The 18,970-nt window shown below is 41.7% G+C and overlaps 1 protein-coding gene across 2 annotated transcripts in view; it reads left to right on the forward strand.

The window, feature by feature from the left end:
- LOC115020434 (inactive phospholipase D5-like) overlaps positions 1-18,970 on the forward strand; it is a 49,133-nt gene that overhangs the window by 21,023 nt on the left and 9,140 nt on the right. For both annotated transcript variants that reach the window (XM_029450472.1, XM_029450473.1), the window contains exons 2-3: positions 12,222-12,358; positions 18,092-18,278. In XM_029450472.1, coding sequence (XP_029306332.1) covers positions 12,222-12,358; positions 18,092-18,278 — 324 coding nt within the window. The remainder of the gene's footprint in view (positions 1-12,221; positions 12,359-18,091; positions 18,279-18,970) is intronic.

The following is an 18,970-nucleotide window of genomic DNA, read 5'->3' on the forward strand; positions in this document are numbered from 1 at the left end:
GGGTAAAGTGCCATCATTTGAGTTTTAAAGCAACTAAGAAAGTTATCCAGGATTGACTACTGTAATGCTATCCTCTCTGGCCTCCCCACAAAACTACAGACTCCAAATCATTCAGAACTCGGCTGCCCGGATCATTACCCGCACCAAATCGTCTGACCACATCACCCCCATCGTCATCCAACTTCACTGCCTCTCTTTTCAGCACCGGATTGATTACTAAAACCTTCTGCTCACATACAAACCCCTCAACAACTTCGCCCCCACCTATCTCTCAAACCTCCTCCAGGAATACACCCCCTCCCGCTCCCTGCGCTCATCCTCAGTCGGACTCCTGACTGTCCCCACCTCCCGCCTCAGCACCATGGGAGCCAGGGCTCTGGAATGATCTGCCTCCACACATCAAACAGTCTGACTCCATTACGACTTTCAAATCTGCTGTTTTAACTTTTAAATGCACGGTAAGGCGACCTTGGGTGTCCTGAAAGGCCCCTAATTACTATGCCCTTAAATATTTCTCTTTTATTACTTAAAATACAGCACATTTACAAGAACGAACATAAATGCTGAAATGCCTCCACCGTGTCTTAAAATGTCACAATTAACACAAATGTACACTGACTGAAAACCCACATGGCTGTATTTCTCTCTTTTCACAGCATTTAAAAATCTATAATAAATAATAATAAATTCATAATCTTAGTCATGCCTCTCTTCATGAATCACTGTCGTGATTTATCTGCTCTCCCGCTGTCTGTCTAACCCTAACCCTACAAACAAACATTTGTATGCGAGCCTAAAGGTCACGCAGCGCTGGCGTTTGTCTTCAGAGAGGGACACTGACCTTTCTCTATTCAGTCAGCTATCGAAAAGGTCAAGGGAAAGGTCAGCCAAAAGTTACACAGACTGCATTCACCTTGAAAATGCGTACGTGTTTGAATGTTAGTAGCTGTACTTCAGATCGTTAGTGTGAAGTATTAGTACAATAGATTCCCTATTTGACACGCATGAAGATAAATGTAAGCCGTAAGTAGGCCATCACTTAGTTTCTACATTACTCATCGCACCCATTGTGCAACCATTAATCAGTCCTGATTGGCTGCGTCATACAAGTGTCCACATCCAACCAGAGGCAATAGATTCATTCTCACTTTCCCAGAAGCCATCAGTTCTAGTGTCCTCAGGATAGAAAGGTGCATCAGTCACTCACGGTCTGTTGTCGTGCCTTCAGACATCAATTACTCCCGAACTGAGTGTCAGTGAGCCAGGATACATTCTGCGGCCAGTGTGATGCTGCAGTTGAATTACGGTTTTCATTGCTACAAACCTCCCGTGTGGAAACATGAAATAATGGATTAAACTGCATGATGGATCATTTCTATGCAATCCAATGTGCGAACCTTCAGTGCCGATGAGCCCCATGTGGGAATCAGGGAATAGATCCAGGGATAAGGGTGCTGATTGAGAGCACACTTCCCAGTTGAGCAGGAATTGATGAGGTTTTTTTTTTAGTGTAGATACGAGGCTGCGTGACTGTCAGAGTAAATCTGGGAGAGATTGGAGCTGCTGGGACCGCCTGAGCCCCAACTCGCTCGTCCCCAGACCGCCTTGAGAAGTGATGGATGGCCTCGCCTTAGTTTCTAGAGGAATAATCTCTCATTCACACAGGAGCAATTCAATTTTGAACAACTTTATTTATAAATGTCATTCGTACAGAGGGACAAAAACTTGTTCGTACTAAAAGTCATCTGTCACATTAATTAAATGAATCTCCACAAAACAAAGCAAGCTTACTTATTAACGTAAAGCATCTCGTAACAATATGTTTGTATTAACAATGGATATGACTAAGTGTTGCTTATAGTGGTGATCCCAGAGAGAATCATCTGCTGACACTACATTTCCCAGCAGGCAGCTGTTTCAGTGAGTTTCCGCTCATTGTGTAGCAACATCTTTTTGCTATGATTTTATATTAACAAAATCAATGTGACAATGTGAAAACAATGTCACAATGTGAAAGGGGGTCGATCGTAGTGATGAGCCAGCTGTACGAGGATGTATCACCTCAATCTGCAGCTCCCCTCGGGGTTCATTGATCTTTATAGCGAGTTCCAGCCTTATTGTTTAGCTGCCCGGCCCACAAATCTACTTTCATAGCGTCGTTTTCAGCCGCAGCAGGCAGCCGTTTCTGCAGAGAAACACTGTTCACTACCTGTTCAGCACCAAACGGCAGATAAGACAAAGTTAAAGACTAAAAACATTAGCATCATTGAAAAAAAAGCATTTGCAGAAAGATAAGTTGTCGTATTAAAAACATGTGAACTCATAGAAGCATATCACTTACAAATGACATTGCCTGCCTTCACACAAACATCGTATCTGACACATTTCATAATTGGTGATAGTTTGTGCCATTACGGGGAAGAGGACTTTTGTGAAATGCTCCTGTTGGTATTAAAGTTAAAAGTCTTACATGCTGACTCTTCCCGTTCAGTATTCCAGATCATACCCTCCTTCCTGTGTGTGTGTGTGTGTGTGTGTGTGTGTGTGTGTGTGTGTGTGTGTGTGTGTGTGTGTGTGTGTGTGTGTGTGTGTGTGTGTCTGTCTGTCTTAAAGATGGATGATGTCCCTGCTCTATTGATTCATCCAATGATGTTGCGTGGATTCAGAGAAAGTGAAAAAGACAGAAAATGGCATTAAGCCAGGCACTTTTTCTGTTGGCAATAACATTTTCATAACATGTAGCTGAGGCAGGCAGGCAGATAAAGTGGAGAGAAGTGAATAATGTTTGTGAGTTTGTTTATTTTTGGACACATTTACTGAGAGAAAGCCTTAAAGATCATCTTTTGACTATCAAAGCATCCAAAAACAATCTCCCAAAGAAAAGCTATTGTCCATAATAAAATTCATCCATTGTCATGCCTTGCAAGCAGAAGGCCATCTGGACCCTTGGGTGCATGATAATGTTTTAACACACCTGAGCTTGCAAGATCGTAATACCATGACACAGTGTTTAATTAACATAAAGCAAAGCAGAGCAATAATAAAGGCACGTGTTGTGATCGCAGGGAAAACAAGGTAGAGAAAGAAAGTTGTGAGCAGTAACTTCCTGGCGTCTTGTTGTCACCGTGAGGTTGATAGAGCCAGGCTAGCTGCTACATCCTTTCTTTAAATTAAGCTAGGCTAAGCTAAGCTAAACTAAGCTAATGGTCTCCTGTCTCTGGGTTCATATTAAGCGTACAGACACGAGAGTGGTATTGATCTTTTCGTCTAACTTTCGGAAGAACACAAAAACACATATTTATTACTTGGTTAAATTAATTAAGTCGACAAAACACAGCTTCTGTAACACAGTCATCAACACAAAAGTGAGCAGATCCACAAACACACAAGACAAAGCTGACTGACTGATAGTGGAAAATCTTCAAAGACACGTAGATCTGGGCTTCCAGCCATTACGGACCAAGTGCCAAGAATCTGGTCATCCATTTATTTATTTTACTTGACCAGTGGCGTCAAGCTGGGCTGATCATTCCTTTTTTAAATTAACCAGAGATGGAAAAAGAGCCCTCAGCCAACCAGCTACTGTGCTCTGTAATTCAAAGTCAACTGTATTTGCTTTGTAGTCTTCAAGACATTTCCTAATCATCCAAGAAGCCAAAACTCAGTTCAACTTTGCACAGCATGGCCGTTTGCGTTGCTGTAGTTAGAAAGCCTGTGACTTGTACGACAGAGAATCTTCATTATCATAGCACTCTCTGTCAGCCTTATAAAGCTACTGTGATTGGGCTTGAGTAAGCACAGCTCTGCATGACTGCTCATCCGGCTGGCAGGGCACTCGGAGCACTGGGTTCACTCAGGAGACCCAAACAGACAGACAGTGAGATGAAGTAAGAGCACACTGTCTCTTGAGAGAGCTGCACTCCATGTCACTTTCCATAAGGCGTGAGCAGGCAGTGGCTCAAAAGGTGACAAGCTGTGACAGCACGAATGGAGCAGCACAGTTTCCTACATATTAAAGAAACTGATAAATGTTGTTGCTCCTCTGATTTCTTTTTGCCAGTATTAATGACGGTTTTACTTTGATTTGTACAATAAAGTACAGTCTGTAATGACACTGACTAATCTTTGTAAACGAAAGGGTTGTGATAAGATATCAGAATACCCTAAATTAAATTTAAAGCTCTGAGAATGTGGAGCGATATGGCATGTGACAGCAGACTATCTTGCCCCCATTTTGCAGTCATGGAGCGATGATGGATGGTAAAACTTTAATATTCTCCTCACGTTCTGGCTGAACACACAGTGCTTAATAACTCGTAAAGCTCTAATGCCAATCAACAACCCTTCCAGCTCATACACATATCCCAGCTTTACACATAAAGTCACATTTAAAATAATATCTGCAACCCTAACAAATGCCTTCACTGTTTGCAAGAGTGTAGGCTACTTGACACGGCTCCTCTGGCTTATATTCCTTACAAACACAAACTTTTAGTAAGCATAGTAAGTATAAATCATATGCGTACTCATACTTTGCATAAATAAAAACAACTATGCACACAGAAATTCATTTTTGCACATTTTCTGTTGTGAACCAATGTGATTTCAGCTGCCACTCCCCTGTCAGCCTGTGTTTCTTTACGTGTCCATCACCTGAGCATACTCTTTAAACAGTACAGTGACCAACATGTTTTGTACTCTCGTAGTCTTTCATTTTGAACCCCTATATCTTCTATACATTTAAACATGTTGACAAGTTATATATTGAATGATTGCTAATCAAAGTCGCAGATGTAATATCCTTTAACACACCCTTCATTTCAGCTTTGATGAATTTCCCAGGGGCAATCATCTCCCACCAGCCTGGACTGAAATGTCAGCGTTGCTTAGGTCACAGACCGTAAAAAGGACTTATGACACCTGATGAAATCATCCAGCTCTGCGTCAGCACAGCATTTATTCACCAAACTGTTGCACACTGGGTCAAAAGCAAAGTTAGGATCAAAACCTCTTAATAAATCTCTCCACAAAAGTGGTTAGGCTTACTTGAGAGTATGTAAAGCTAGAGAAGCAAGTTTTTCACTTAACTGGAGATCAGATTAGGACATAGACGTGTGATGTTGGTCGCTTTGAAGCCTGGAGTTGTTACCACTTGTATGTAAAATACTGCAGCCAGAGAATCACATTTTTTGCAGCAGGGCGGACCTGGTTGAGCTACTGTACATACTCACATTACACATACACATATGCATTAAAGGAAAAGCATCTGAATGTACTTCCACCTTGACTTCCAACATGTTAGTTAGTGAGCTTCAGGAGGTGTTGGAAGGCAGATTGTGTTGTCTTTTGTCACAGCTAGGCTAGTTGTTCCAGTCTTCATGCTAAGTAAGCTAAGCTAACCTGCTGCTAGCTGTAGCATATTCAGGGCTGGTAAATACGGCCACAGGGGACGGACCTAAATGCAGGCAGACGGTTCAGTTCAGCGATTTAATTTAATCATAAAGCAGGCAAGGGTCAAAACCAGGAAGGCAGTCCAAACAGCAAAACAAATCCAAAGGGGCAGATTGGAAATAAGATCAGAAAGAGGTTCAGAACCAGCAGGTTACAAGTTTCAGATTCCAGGTTTTCATTTAACACATAGATTACAGACTGGGGAAAAGAGGCTGGTATGAATACTGCAGGGCAGATGAGGAAATGATGTGCAGGTGAGGAGATGGGCGGGGAAGCTCAGGTGAGGGGAATGAGGTGTGATCTGGAATGAAAGAAGAAAAGAAGCCAGAGGGCATCTGGTGACCAGGCAGAGGATAACGCTGGGGCCTGGGAAAGTATAAATGGGACAGGGTTAGGGACAGATTGGCAGAAACAGAGACAATAATATTTACCATACAGATATGACAGTGGTATCCATCTTCTTATTTGTTTTACTGGAAATGTTAAGGATAGAGTTCAAACATTGAAAAGTGAGACGGGACACAGACACCGACTGCGGCAGTAAACAAAGTATAATGACGAGCATACCTTATGAGCTCTGGCTCGAATCATTACACTGAGCTAAAGAGAGAGGGCAAGTGAGAGAGAGTGCAACCACACAGTTTATTGGAAATGAACTGCATTCCCAGCATTTTGCTCCAAGCACACACACAGACACACACACACACACACGATCACACACTAACAAATTTACACAGACACACACAAAAAATGTGTCTCCTCAGCACTATCTCGGACAGCATGACAGCCTGATATTGCTCTCTTAATGTCATTCTGCAGCTCTGGCATTCAAAATATACTGTACATAAATCCATTACATGCACAGACACACAAACATACTGTATAGTTGATTATCTGCATGTGTGTGTAGAAGTAAATGCAAAGAAGCAGCCATGTTAGGAAAACACTGTGTCATTTATTTGGTGATTATTGCTGTTATTTTATCTTTATTAGAAATGTAACATTCTGCGAGACAGAGAAACGATAGAGGGACATTTAATAAAGATTCCAGACTCCGACCCAGAGTTTACAAAGTTAACGGAAGACAAGCGATTGATTTCAACCAATCAGTGGAGGTGAACACTGTCGTGGTAGCAGCGGCCTTGAACTCAGAGATGTCAGCTCAGCTTTGGGTGAAGAAGTCTGAAGATAAAGTTTAATTGGAAACACTGCTGTGTGTGTGTGTGTGTGTGTGTGTGTGTGTGTGTGTGTGTGTGTGTGTGTGTGTGTGTGTGTGTGTGTGTGTGTGTGTGTGTGTGTTTCATCTTCTTTTTCCTTTGCCGTTCTCCAGACCCCTGCTGTGAAGACTAGACATGTTGAATAGGATGATGACACCTTCAGATGAATAACCATAAAAGTGCTTTTCTGTGTGAGTGGAGGATACAGGTACAGCTGGTCAGGCATCAGCAGCAGTGTTAACATTATACATCACCTGTGTATCCATCGATATACACACTAGTATGCTGCACAGTGTCTGCATAATAAGAAGTGAACTGAAAGCTTACAATAAGCCAATGTCTCTCAACACAGAGGCCCACTTTACCTCAAGTATCATCACTTTTGTAATTTGGTTTGATGGGGTTATTAATTCATTTAAATGAAGTGTAATGTGATAATGTGTTTGGTTTGGATAACGATCTCTATTTTCCAAACACTGCATCAGTGTTTCTATCAGCAAACTTTGTATATCCACACTATAGTCTGGAGAGCTCACTGATTGGCTGTGGGTATGGCCACAATTCACCTCAAAAAGTGAAACTATTTCCAACCTTTAGCTTGGCAGTACTCTGCAGAATCCAAAAGACATTAAGATACAAGGAGAGGGCAAGACCTCTGACTGGTCAGCATGGGCAGTTTGTGTTTTCTCCAAGAGTTTCTTATGCCAGTGGCGATTGTTGATAACGTCTCAGTAATCTAACCTCTTAGTTACACACATCGAAACCTTCAGCTAACCACAACTGCTTTCCTTTGTCACAATGAATGAATAACCCGTAAATGAGACAATTGCACAGAAATAGTCTCTTATTGATTCATGAGACTCGCTAAATAGACGATACCTGGATTAATTTCCAGTTCTAAATAAATGCTCATCCCACTGCCACACACATTAAACGCTTATCCACCGTTTGATTACAACTCCTTATCAATGTCTCGTAGCTGTTTAGTATTAAGTTACGTTTGGATTAACTTTTGGCAGAGCTGCCTTTATAAGATAAATGTCTCCCTGTGTGACTACAGGGAACGATGCAAATATGAGAGCCTATAAAGAAGCCATTGTTCTCTGACGGGCTGACAGATGCTGATGTTTTGGACACAGATTTTCTGCATCAAAGGATGATTGTAATATCTCACCGTGACGTCACACCAGCTATGTTTGGCTCACTATCTACAGGATAACAAAATAACTCTTACACTGTATATACACGACAGGCTCAAGAACAAACAGTTCTGCTGCACTCAATGAAAACACACACACACACACACACACACACACTCAGCCAAATATATTGAGATGCTAGTCGTTAGTGACACCTCTTAAATGATCATTAAATGTGACAGAGGAGTATTAATTAAACAGTGCACATATTTAATTTGTTTATCTGTTAACAATGATCAGATTGTTTTTATTCATTCATCCAGAACCTGCACCCGAGTGTCCTTCTCTGTCACAGCATGACAACCATTCTCCGAATCTGTATCACGTTTATCACCTTCACGCCACAAAGCTCATCAACAGTTAATTAACAATTCATGAACTGCTTTCACACCCGTCAACAAAAACTGAAAGAATCTTAATGTGGTTGTAATCACATATGAGTGCATGTGTGTGTCTGTACATGTGATACACTTACAGATGTATTGTGCAAATTCTGTCACTACTTGAGCGATTAGTTGTCGCCAGGTTTCCCAGCAGCTGCGTGAACCATCTGCTTCCTTGCAGGATGAGTCAAAAAAACAGGACAACATGTGCTTTTTCACTGAGGGCACTTTGTTCATCACAAATGTAATCAAACTGTGGATGGATGCAGCAAAGAGGAAAACTGGTGATGTAGAGAGGGAGGATAAGCATCAAGAGGTTTGTCAATTTACACTCCAGATGTCCAGATGCAACAGACACTATGTGCATACGGAGGAGTTGCTTGTTGGATGTCCCCTGGTGATTTCTTCAACAACGATGCCTGAAGTCACCAGCAGTGAACACACAGCTTTGGTTGGTTTTCAGATGTATTGTTATTAAATTTCATGTGCACCAGTTTTGGCTGCTTTAAATCAGTGTTTGGTCTTTGTTCAGTGCTGACCCAATCAGTGTCACGCTACACTCTCCATCCAACGCATCAGCCTCAACTGCCTGCTCTCATCCTCTTCTCCTTCATCTTTCCATTTCCATTTTCTCTTTCTTCTCTTCTCCACAAACATCTGTGTGCATGGCTGCACTAAAAACAAGATTGTCTCTTCAAATGCCAGCAGAACACATCCTGTCACCAGGCTTGTGGCGATCTTGTGCTCTACCAGTCGTCCTAACCTCCACACAACATCTGCGGCCCTTCAAGCGCTCATTACACAAATTAGACCAGGATGTGTTGCTCATAGTTGGTCGGTGTGATGTAAACTTCGTTTTCCCTCTGAACCGCATGGCTTCTTCTTCTCACCATGCCTTGGCAAAGAGGAAATGTTTATAAGAGGATAATTGACACTTTTCTCAGGCTGCACTGTGAAGAAGCTCATTTTGCTTCTCTGTAGGCGCACTCAAGATTTCTTTGAATGTGCTTCCAAAGCTGCAGGGGCCATATGACTTCTGTGTCGTGTTCACAAACCGTCAGCTCACTGCAATGATTCTAGTTTCCTTCGGCTTTGCTTCAGCATGCTATATGGTGACATAGCAGCACAACAAACCGGGATGTGAGAAAAAGAGTTTACTTTAAACAATCACGGCGCTGTCTGTTCTCAAACTCCGTATAGATTGTTTTCGGTCTCACTCGAAGATGAGCACGATGTGCCAAAAAAGGACAGGTTTAAAACAACAAAGGTTTGGCAGAGAGAAGGCCTCTGCTTAAAAATTCTGTGTTTGATCTGAGGATATAAACATCCACCCTCTCTGACCCGTCCTTCACTTCTGTCTGCGTGCAAGACAGTGACTGTGTACTTTCTGTTTTCTGTGAGTGTGGCAGCGTGCCATCCACCGTGCGCAGCCTATTTTAGATGGACCCCGGGGAGCAATCTCCCTAACTCCCGTTATTTATCACTCTCTTGTTTTTTGCAACTCACTCAAGGCTAGCTTGAGTAGAATTAGAATTGTCTGGCATATGCCGCTGTAAGTTACTGTAAATGTAAACAGCAAAGAAATCGAGCACAGATACATAAAATGAGCTCAAACGTTTGTATATGTTAGCTTAGAAGAATAGTCCAGTGGGATTCAGATGTTGAGAGTTTAGGGATGATGATACTGGATGCTTCAGTGCTCAGTATGCAGCGAGGTAGCCACATCTATAAATCATAGTCAATAGCTAAGAAAGCCTTTATATTTTAAGATCCTCTGTTTGGAATAATCTGCCTGTACATATTTGTATGCACACTTCCATGTGCCTTTATTATCTTATCTTTCAGATATCTTTCTGTGAGATTTCTGCCACCATCTCAATACTAATGACAAGCTAGTAGCTTTGTAATTCTAACCCGTCACTGTGAAACACACTACTTCCTGTAGGTGTATTGATCCCTAATTGTGTTCCAGTGTCAGGTAACACCATCCCTAGTGCACACTTTTGAGTCTGACCTCTTTATGTATCTGCCATGATGCACACACTCATCGCACCACATGTGAACGCAGCAGCTGATGGACAAACACTGGAGAAATGTCAAGCATGCAGTGCTTGATTCTCCTGCAGGTAGACCTTCATCCGTACTTGCTTTTACTGCAGTATGTCCGATATATAAGGTAAAGGAGATGAGTGACAGATTTGATTTAACCTCCATTTACCCTGTGAGTGTTTGCTGAGTGCGCTTTTGTTAAGTGCCTGGGGTTCTTTGATGTTCGGAGGTAGAGATGTTTTTTTTTCCTTCGCCAACACTTCTCCACTCAGGTATATGGATGTTGAGCAGTTGCCATACGTTCAAGAGGTCCTTTCTTTAGCTGCCTCGCCCCTTTGCAACCAGCGTGAGACACAGAGGATTGAGAGTGAACGAGTCAGTGGCTGCACATATGAATTAGGTATCATATTCCACCAGTGCTGCCAAGAAATAGAAAACACTATTCCTATGTCAGACATCAGCTCAGACAGATCGCTGAGAGTGTGAAGCTAAATATGCCAGCCACCGTCTCTTTGGTCCACTGGGTCCACTCCATGGACTGGCTGGTAGGTTCATTTAATTCTCACATGGCAACCTATGGTGCATGAATGTCTTTCTCTACGATAAACACAATAAAATAACCAGCGCTTTGTGTTTGTGCGGCTCTAAGAGGTCGGTGGTGTATGATATGAGATTTGTCTCTGAGGATAATGAGTGGAGTCTCGCTGACGGTGCTAATGATCTGCCGTGTTCAAGGGTAATTAGTTTTGGCTCTTCTGGCCCCTTTCATCAGGATGCATCTGTTATTCTTTTACAAATAGTTGCAACTGGCTCAAATCTATTGTACATGAGTGAGGCTGCAATAGATACACCTGGGTTGCTGAGGGATACAAATGTAAATATAATATTCTGAAATGAGTGGTTGTGTTGTTACAATGTGAAAGCTTTTATCGTTGCACTATCGACTGGTATCGTAAATCTCATTTCTCCCTGTCGTAGCAACATAGGCGCATTTAATGACAATAATGATGATGGATTTTCATTTATGTGTGCCTATTAACACGTGCTGGTTCACCGACATGGCCCAGTGCGACATGATTATGTGTTATTAGTTACAGCTGAGGCTTTCCTGATATGACAAGTCAAAGGCTACAGTACGCTTTGAAAACAACAGAAATGTATATTTTCAACATCAAATACATTTATGACTATAATGAGGCAAAATTAAGCTTTTATCAACATAATGAGGGTTAATGAATTTATTCATACTGAACATAATCCTCACATCCTCATTGCCCTTATTGAACATAATTGAACTCATTGCCTGGAGTCTCCACAAGCTGCTAGCTTGAGGGCTGTGAGTACTAACAATAGCCATGTTTGTTGTATTATTGCATTATTAAATGTTTACGTTCGTAGTGATATTTTAAGGGGGAGTGCCTTTAGAGGGAGGCCTGAAGGGACAAGCTGTCAGTGTTGACAACTTTACGACTTTCTTGCTAGATTTAGCGACTTTTGGAGCTTGTGCTGCTAGCTTCTTTCGTTGGAAAAGAGATGGCAACGTTGGTCTTTGTTGAATCATTTTTCAAATCGAGCTTACTCTTGCTGGTTTCCTCCCCAAGCTTTAATGTGTGTTTCTATTGATTGCTTTGTTTTCTTATTCGCTTTCTTTGTCTCTCCTTCCTCTGTCCTCTCTTTCTTCCCCTCATTCCTGCCTCATGTTCTTCTTATGAAAGCATGAACTGCAAGGTCATACGTTTCAATGTTTGTGTTAAATTCCCCTCTATATCTTGTTATGACCTGCTGAGCTGTGCATTAAATCAGAAGTTGTGTCAGCCGGAGCAGCCAGCTAATGGGAGCCAAGGTTGGGGCACTTTGGCCTTGTTCTTACTTTAGTGATGAAAAGTAGAATCAATGTTGTTCTCCTTTTCTCTCTCTTGCAGTCTCAGCAGAAGTGCATTGTGATCTTTGCTTTGGTGTGCTGCTTCGCCATACTGTTGGCGTTGATTTTCTCAGCGGTGGACATTTGGGGCGAAGATGAAGACGGGATCACAGAGGAGAACTGTAGCAGGAACTGCAAGTGAGTGATACAAGGATCATGTATTGTCATTCTGCAACACAGGGCTGCACAACAAAATGCAGTTGTAGCCTTGTCCTTTTATACTACACACATGACAAAACAAATCAGAACAAAAACAATAGTAGTAGTAGTAGTGCACTCCTGTAGCCTAGTGCATTTTTTATAAGCAAGTCAAACACAGTCTAAAGGTATAAATCAGTTAAAATGATTTGAAACGTCTGCTTCCAAGTTGACAAACGGTACGTGATGTTTCCTTATTTACAGGAGCTACAACGTGTAAAGCAAAGCAGCACAACAAAAAAACTAATGAATTATAATATATGAACCTGAAATGATTTGGACCCTCTGTTGGTGACGGCAGCATTTTTCACTTGAACCCACGTTTCCTTTAACCCATCTGGCTCGCATTGACCTTTAAGCTGTTCACTTATTCCAACCGCTTCCATTGCTACAAACTCTGATTGTTTTTTAGCTCCAGTTTCGAACCATAAATCAAACCCCAGTCTGTGACACAATGCACTCCAGCAGGTCTAACCCACTGGCACAAGATACAAGAACTTCAGTGAGGAGGCTGCAAACCTCATTGCATTGCTTTCATTAATTCAGAGAGTATACTGTGTCTCAAAGTAAAAAATGGAACATGCCAAGGAGCCCCAATACATAACAAATCGGTGTTCCCTTATCCTGATCCTATTGTAGCCTCCCCCACTGGCCTGAATTGATTACCAGGCTCTTTTGAAAGTTACTTTAGCAAGTCTCTTCTAAGAATATGGATCCCTGCAGTGGGCCTCATGTCCTGGTGGCAGCAGTGGTTTTCTCTGATACAGCGATCCCTGCTCTCCACTTCCTAGTTCCCCTCCATTAGACTCTTATCATCCAATTTTCCATTCAGCCTTGAATTACTTCCCCCTCTCTGTCTCTTTCTTTATGTCTGTGTCCATCTACTCTATACCTCCTCTTTGGGCTCCTTCTCCCGCTCTGAAGGACCCCTAAAAATGAATATGAGGCTGAGGGAGGAAGAAGAAGAAGATATCAGAGAGATGAACAGAGTCATCAGCTGTTATTGGCAGTTCAACACTTAACTCCAAACACATGTGCTGTCATCTTTCCAGGTGTTATTTATATCCCATAAGCTTAATGATGAAGTTTTTACTGTGACGTGCATCATTTCAAAGACCTGTAACGCGTGCACGCGTACCATAATTGATGATTTTGTAAAAGTATTTTGCTCCAAGGTGGTTCAAGTGCACAACAGGAAAAGTGAGACTGACACGTTTTTAATGGGGTGCACTGAGGCTTTTACTCATGCTCACTTATGTTCCTAAAGGTGCTTGTATTCATCAAAGGAAAGCATGTAAAGCCCTTTTCACTAAGTATTCACCCTTTGAAATGGATCCAGAGATTAGCTTAAACATTTCTATTTCTTCTTAATAATCTAAATACAGCAGACTTCTATGTTGCCTTGCTCAGCAGTTGATGTTGTAAGACAGTCGTGTCACACATGAGCCGGTGGTTTTGTTATGTAGATTTCCCTTTCATCTACTTTTCCTGCAAAATAAACAATGCTAACACTTGCATCTCAGGGACAGGAGACCTGGGAGGGGTTGCTGTTGCTGTGCATTCAGACAATGCAAGGCAATCTGCATTAAATATGTAAAGTTATGCAGATAGATGATCAAAGATTAAAACGTATGTTGATCAAGATCCCCTTTGTTTGAACGAACCCAATAGCATCAAATCAAGTTGGGAGAGAACTATAAATAACTATCGTTATGACACTGAGCACCAGTTGGAAGAAATTATACCAAAGAAAATCTCGTTTGCACTCAAAAACTATGCAGTGGTCACCACAAACCAAATTGAAGTTTGCAAAATGTGTATATTTTGACACGTTTAGGACTCGAAACTTAAAGTTTAGGACTCAGAACCTGACTTGAGACTTACTGAGACTTACTGGTGACACAATGCAAAACAATGACTTGGTCCCACCTCTCCCAACTAGCATCTGGAACACCAGTGGTGACAGACATGGGACATTGTAAGTCTACATTCATTTGCATAAAACACAGAGTGTCCTGGTTAAAGAATCATTTCATTGAGTGGCTCAAGTTTCAGATTGTGTTTTGCCATGACAACAGTGTTCTGGTTGTACCCGTTGAAACACTGGACTTGACATTTAACTTTAAAATGAACAGCATGGTGTAGCTGTGTGATCCCCATATTAATGTCTTCGCTGCTGTACACCCAGAGCTCAGGGCAGCTCATGAGAGGGTGGATCATTTATATCAGATGTCAGGCGCTGACACTGCCACATCCCATGCTGTTAGTCTAAGTGTGGTACAGCAGGAAACTCTGCTACACAAGCATTTGCATGGGTAATTGGCATTTTTGCATACAACAGTATCCTGACACGCTTTCGTGATTTTTATTTAGTTTAACATGTAAACTTGCCTCGGCGCTGACAGCTCTGTAATGCCGTGAAATATGTTATTGTGTTGTGCTTTTTTGGAATAAAGCATCAGGAGGGAGAGTTTATCATTTTCATCCAACTGCGCTCACATACCACACTGTGAAAAATGGGAATCTGTTATCATTCAGAGAGGGATTTTAGATGCAAACACTCTCTGTCTTATGTATGCACACACACACACCATGAAGTTTACACCACTTACTGCAGGTATTGGATTCTGTGGATGAATCACACCCATGAGTGCGCAGATGGGTTACAATGGAGGGGACCAGCAGTCGACATCACAGACAGCATAAATCAATGAATCCCTCGCAGGCAGAGACGACTACCTCCCTGCTTTCTCCAACATTAATACCAAAGCCTGTCTGTCTGTTTAAACGACCGTTCGTCAAACCTCCGAGTCGTTACAGTGGACTGCGAGGATTACAGCTCCTCCTCTTCTGTTTACCATCAATCCCTGTTTTTCGTCATTGTGAGTTGTTTACTGTAGCTGTCCTAGTTTTCTCTGTCTTTGTAGAACAAAGGAGACTCTACGCCGTGTGATACGTTAATCTTCTCTATAATTTCATCATAGCCCGCTGCACTGATTTGTTTGTGTCTTGTTGCACTCCTCTTTTCATGTTATTCACTCTGCGTTCACTCCTCAACCCTCAGAAACATATGAACTGTTCTTGTGATTCTCCCAAACTCTGCTTCACTTAACATATTGATCGTCAGGAGAAATCAGCATGATGTGATCGCCGAGGGTGTGAGTCCTACAGTTTGACCCTTGGACACTTTCCAAAATCTAACTTAGCTTTACTTTAGCCAGGAATACATTCTCAAGCTGCGAACTGGCAGCTGGCCCCTCAATGTGATGATGCCTTGTGCATTATCACCTGCAGCAGTGTGCCCTTGAGTGAAGCACTCGACAGACCCCGATCTGTCACACCTCAGCTGACCCTGTGCTCCGACGGGTCTGACCGCTAACATCCGTTTGGTGCTGCAAAGTCCTCGCCGGGGAGTCCGCATGCTCAGACTCCACTGTGCTTTACAGCCAGAAATGAATAAAGTGTAAAATAAGTTGTTAATACAATAACATGATCAATCAAAAAGAGGAACTAAAGATAATATACATGAAATACATTGTTTCTGCTCTTCTGCACCAACACTTAAATCGTTGCTACAGTTTTAAACTTATATGATATTTGATTATTTGTATTTTTTTTTTTAAGATTCTACCAGCTGGCTAATAGAAACAATCAATACACAACCACAACACAACATCATACACTACTGCACAAGCTCATTTAAAAGCTACACTAACCAATAGTGTCATATTGATAATGGATCAAATGACTGTGTGATGAGAAAGAGGTCGCTCGTGGTGACGAACCTGCAGAGAGTTATGACTACCTTTAGTGAGCAGATATATATTACTATATCGCCATATATTCTTACTAATATATATTTAGTAATAGTTAGTACTACCCTCAGCTCTTTGCATTGTTTTTGTGTCTTTCAGCTCTATTTTTATAATTTTTTTCGCAGCTTTACTGTTTTAGTTCCCTCTTGTCGCTCTTATCAGCGTCGTTTCTTGCAGCAGCATCAGTTTTCAGAGAAAACACTGATAAACCCGCTGTACACGACCTGTTCACCACCAACGTGCCTGCCGACATATATGAGACATTTATGAAACATTTATGAGACATATAAGAGACCTTTATGAGACATATATATGAAACATTTATGAGACATATAAGAGACCTTTATGAGACATATATATGAAACATTTATGAGACATATAAGAGACCTTTATGAGACATATATATGAAACATTTATGAGACATATATTTCCCTCAGGAGTTGCTGGAGACCAACACAGAGATAGAAGAGAGTGAATATTGGACATACATTCATCAGATGGGCAGAAACATGAATCCAAATAAATCATAGTTTAACGTAGTGTCTTCTGGTTAATAAATCAATGTTGTGTTTACAGCTTGCTATGCTGCCCCCCCCCCCCCCCCCCCTCAGATTCCTCAGGTACACAACTGTGGGTTAAAGACCCCTGCTTTACTCTTACCATGCACACAACGACGTAGCTATGAGCGCAGAAAAGATTTGTCTCTCTTAACTCCCTGCTCCACCCGAGCCATCAAATTAATCCACGGTATATTTACCTTAACGTTTCACCCCTCACATGGAGTAAAGTCTTGAAGTGGCTCTGCTAGTTTATTGGAAAGCAGAAACCTAATCAACCACTGAGCTGCAGGATTTAGATCCGAGTTCCCCCTCACTGAGCTCCCCATTTATAGTTCTCTTATAAAACCTTGCTTGCAGAAATCGATGTGTACGCCAGATGCAGAGAGAATGCAGTGAGCGTTGGAGCTCGGTAATAGCCTGGTTCCGTGTGGCTGCAGATCTAGGCCTGCCACGGCTAATTCAATCTGTTGCTAATACCCCTGTCGCTTCCAGACATCCGGGTGGGGTAAAACGGGAAGTGGAGATACAACAGAGAGAGCTCGGGGTCATGGTGAGATAGATAAATTCATATTACACCTTGGCACAAAGTACAGGGATATTCAAGGTAACATTATAATGCAAAACAACTATCCCAGAGAACATTTTCCACATCCTTTAACCTTCAGCGTGGTGGGACCGTTTGATGATAAAGAGAAATACCTGCAGTACTGCAATTCACTGACTCTGTCATCCAGCAGATTAGTATTGCCTCTGTGTATGAATTAATTATGCTTGCTGCAACTACAGTATATTAGACTACATCAGACTGCTGATCATTGCATTAAAATGCACATGTGATAGCGTAGGTAGAGTGGTGTACATGAGAAACCAACAAGAATACAGCCGAAATGACTGAACAAAATCCCTGACATGGTGTAATTGAATCTGCAATGCTGACAACATCAACTTGCAATTATTCTCACTCCCTGCCAGGGGCATCCTGTACAATATTTAATTATGCTTGATGGATTCTAAGAAATCTTGATAACTCCCATTAAGCTAACGATCTAGAGGAAGGCTGCTGTTAGTTAATTGATCAGTAGTAAGACAGAAGGAGTATAACCTCCTATCAGTGGCTCCCAAGCTCATAAAAATTGTGCTAGTTATGCAAACAGATAATTGCTTTGTGAAAGAGCCTCACATTCATTTCCTCAGCACTTCTCCATTAATCTGTGGCTCAGCCTAATGATGCTTTTCTTTTGCAGCTTCTTCTTCCAAAATGTTACATCATGTTTTTCTCTGTTCACTTCTTTCCACAGAGTAGTGCTTGTGGAGAACATCCCAGAAGACATCTCCTTCTCAGACAATGGTACAGCACACCTCCCTCTCTCAGCGGGGCTGTACAACTTACTGGACCGAGCTGTCCGGGTCGTAGAGATAGTTTCCCCGCTGTGGCTCCTCAATTCCTCCGATTATGAATCCAGCTTCCAGCCGGCTGCCAGACAGGTAAAACCAGAGCACGCCTACAGAGACTTGACTCTGCAGAACACCTTTTCCCTGCCTCCTCTTTGTGTCTTTACCTCCTTTACATAATAATCAGGTGGAAGAAAACATACTCAGATCCTTTACTTAAGTAAAAGTAACAATGCAGAAACAGGTCCTCCTGTAAGAACTTTACTTAAGCAGCATTTTAGTGTTGTAGCTTTTCGAAGTGGCGCTAGTTTGAATTATTTTAAATACAGCCAGATAAATCTGCAGGGTTGTGAGATGATTAATTATGTAAGAAATGTATTTAATAAAGTTTTGCTACATCAATTTGTATTCATATTTTAGACTTTTCTTTACTCTTTTAAACATTTATAGCATTATAGTGACATTGTATTGTATTTTCTGTCGTATTGTGGCGTCCTATAAGAGTAGGTAGTGAACGCCTGATGTGGTTTGTTGTTGTGCTGATGTTCTGATCTGAGAAGTTATTAACGCAGCCTGCAGCTCAGATCTTCTGATAGAAAACCTTAGCATGCTGCGATGTTTGTTAAAAGCTTTTATCTGAGGATGAACTACAGTTGTCAAACATATGAAGTGGAGTCAAAAGGACAATATCCTCCTCTGAAATGAAGTACATCGTGTAGAAGAGTTGATTTGCATTATTTGCATTAAGCTGTCCAACATTGTGGCTACTTGATTATATCCACAGT

Source organism: Cottoperca gobio, chromosome 15 (assembly GCF_900634415.1).
Source record: "Cottoperca gobio chromosome 15, fCotGob3.1, whole genome shotgun sequence".
NCBI classification, from domain to species: domain Eukaryota; kingdom Metazoa; phylum Chordata; class Actinopteri; order Perciformes; family Bovichtidae; genus Cottoperca; species Cottoperca gobio.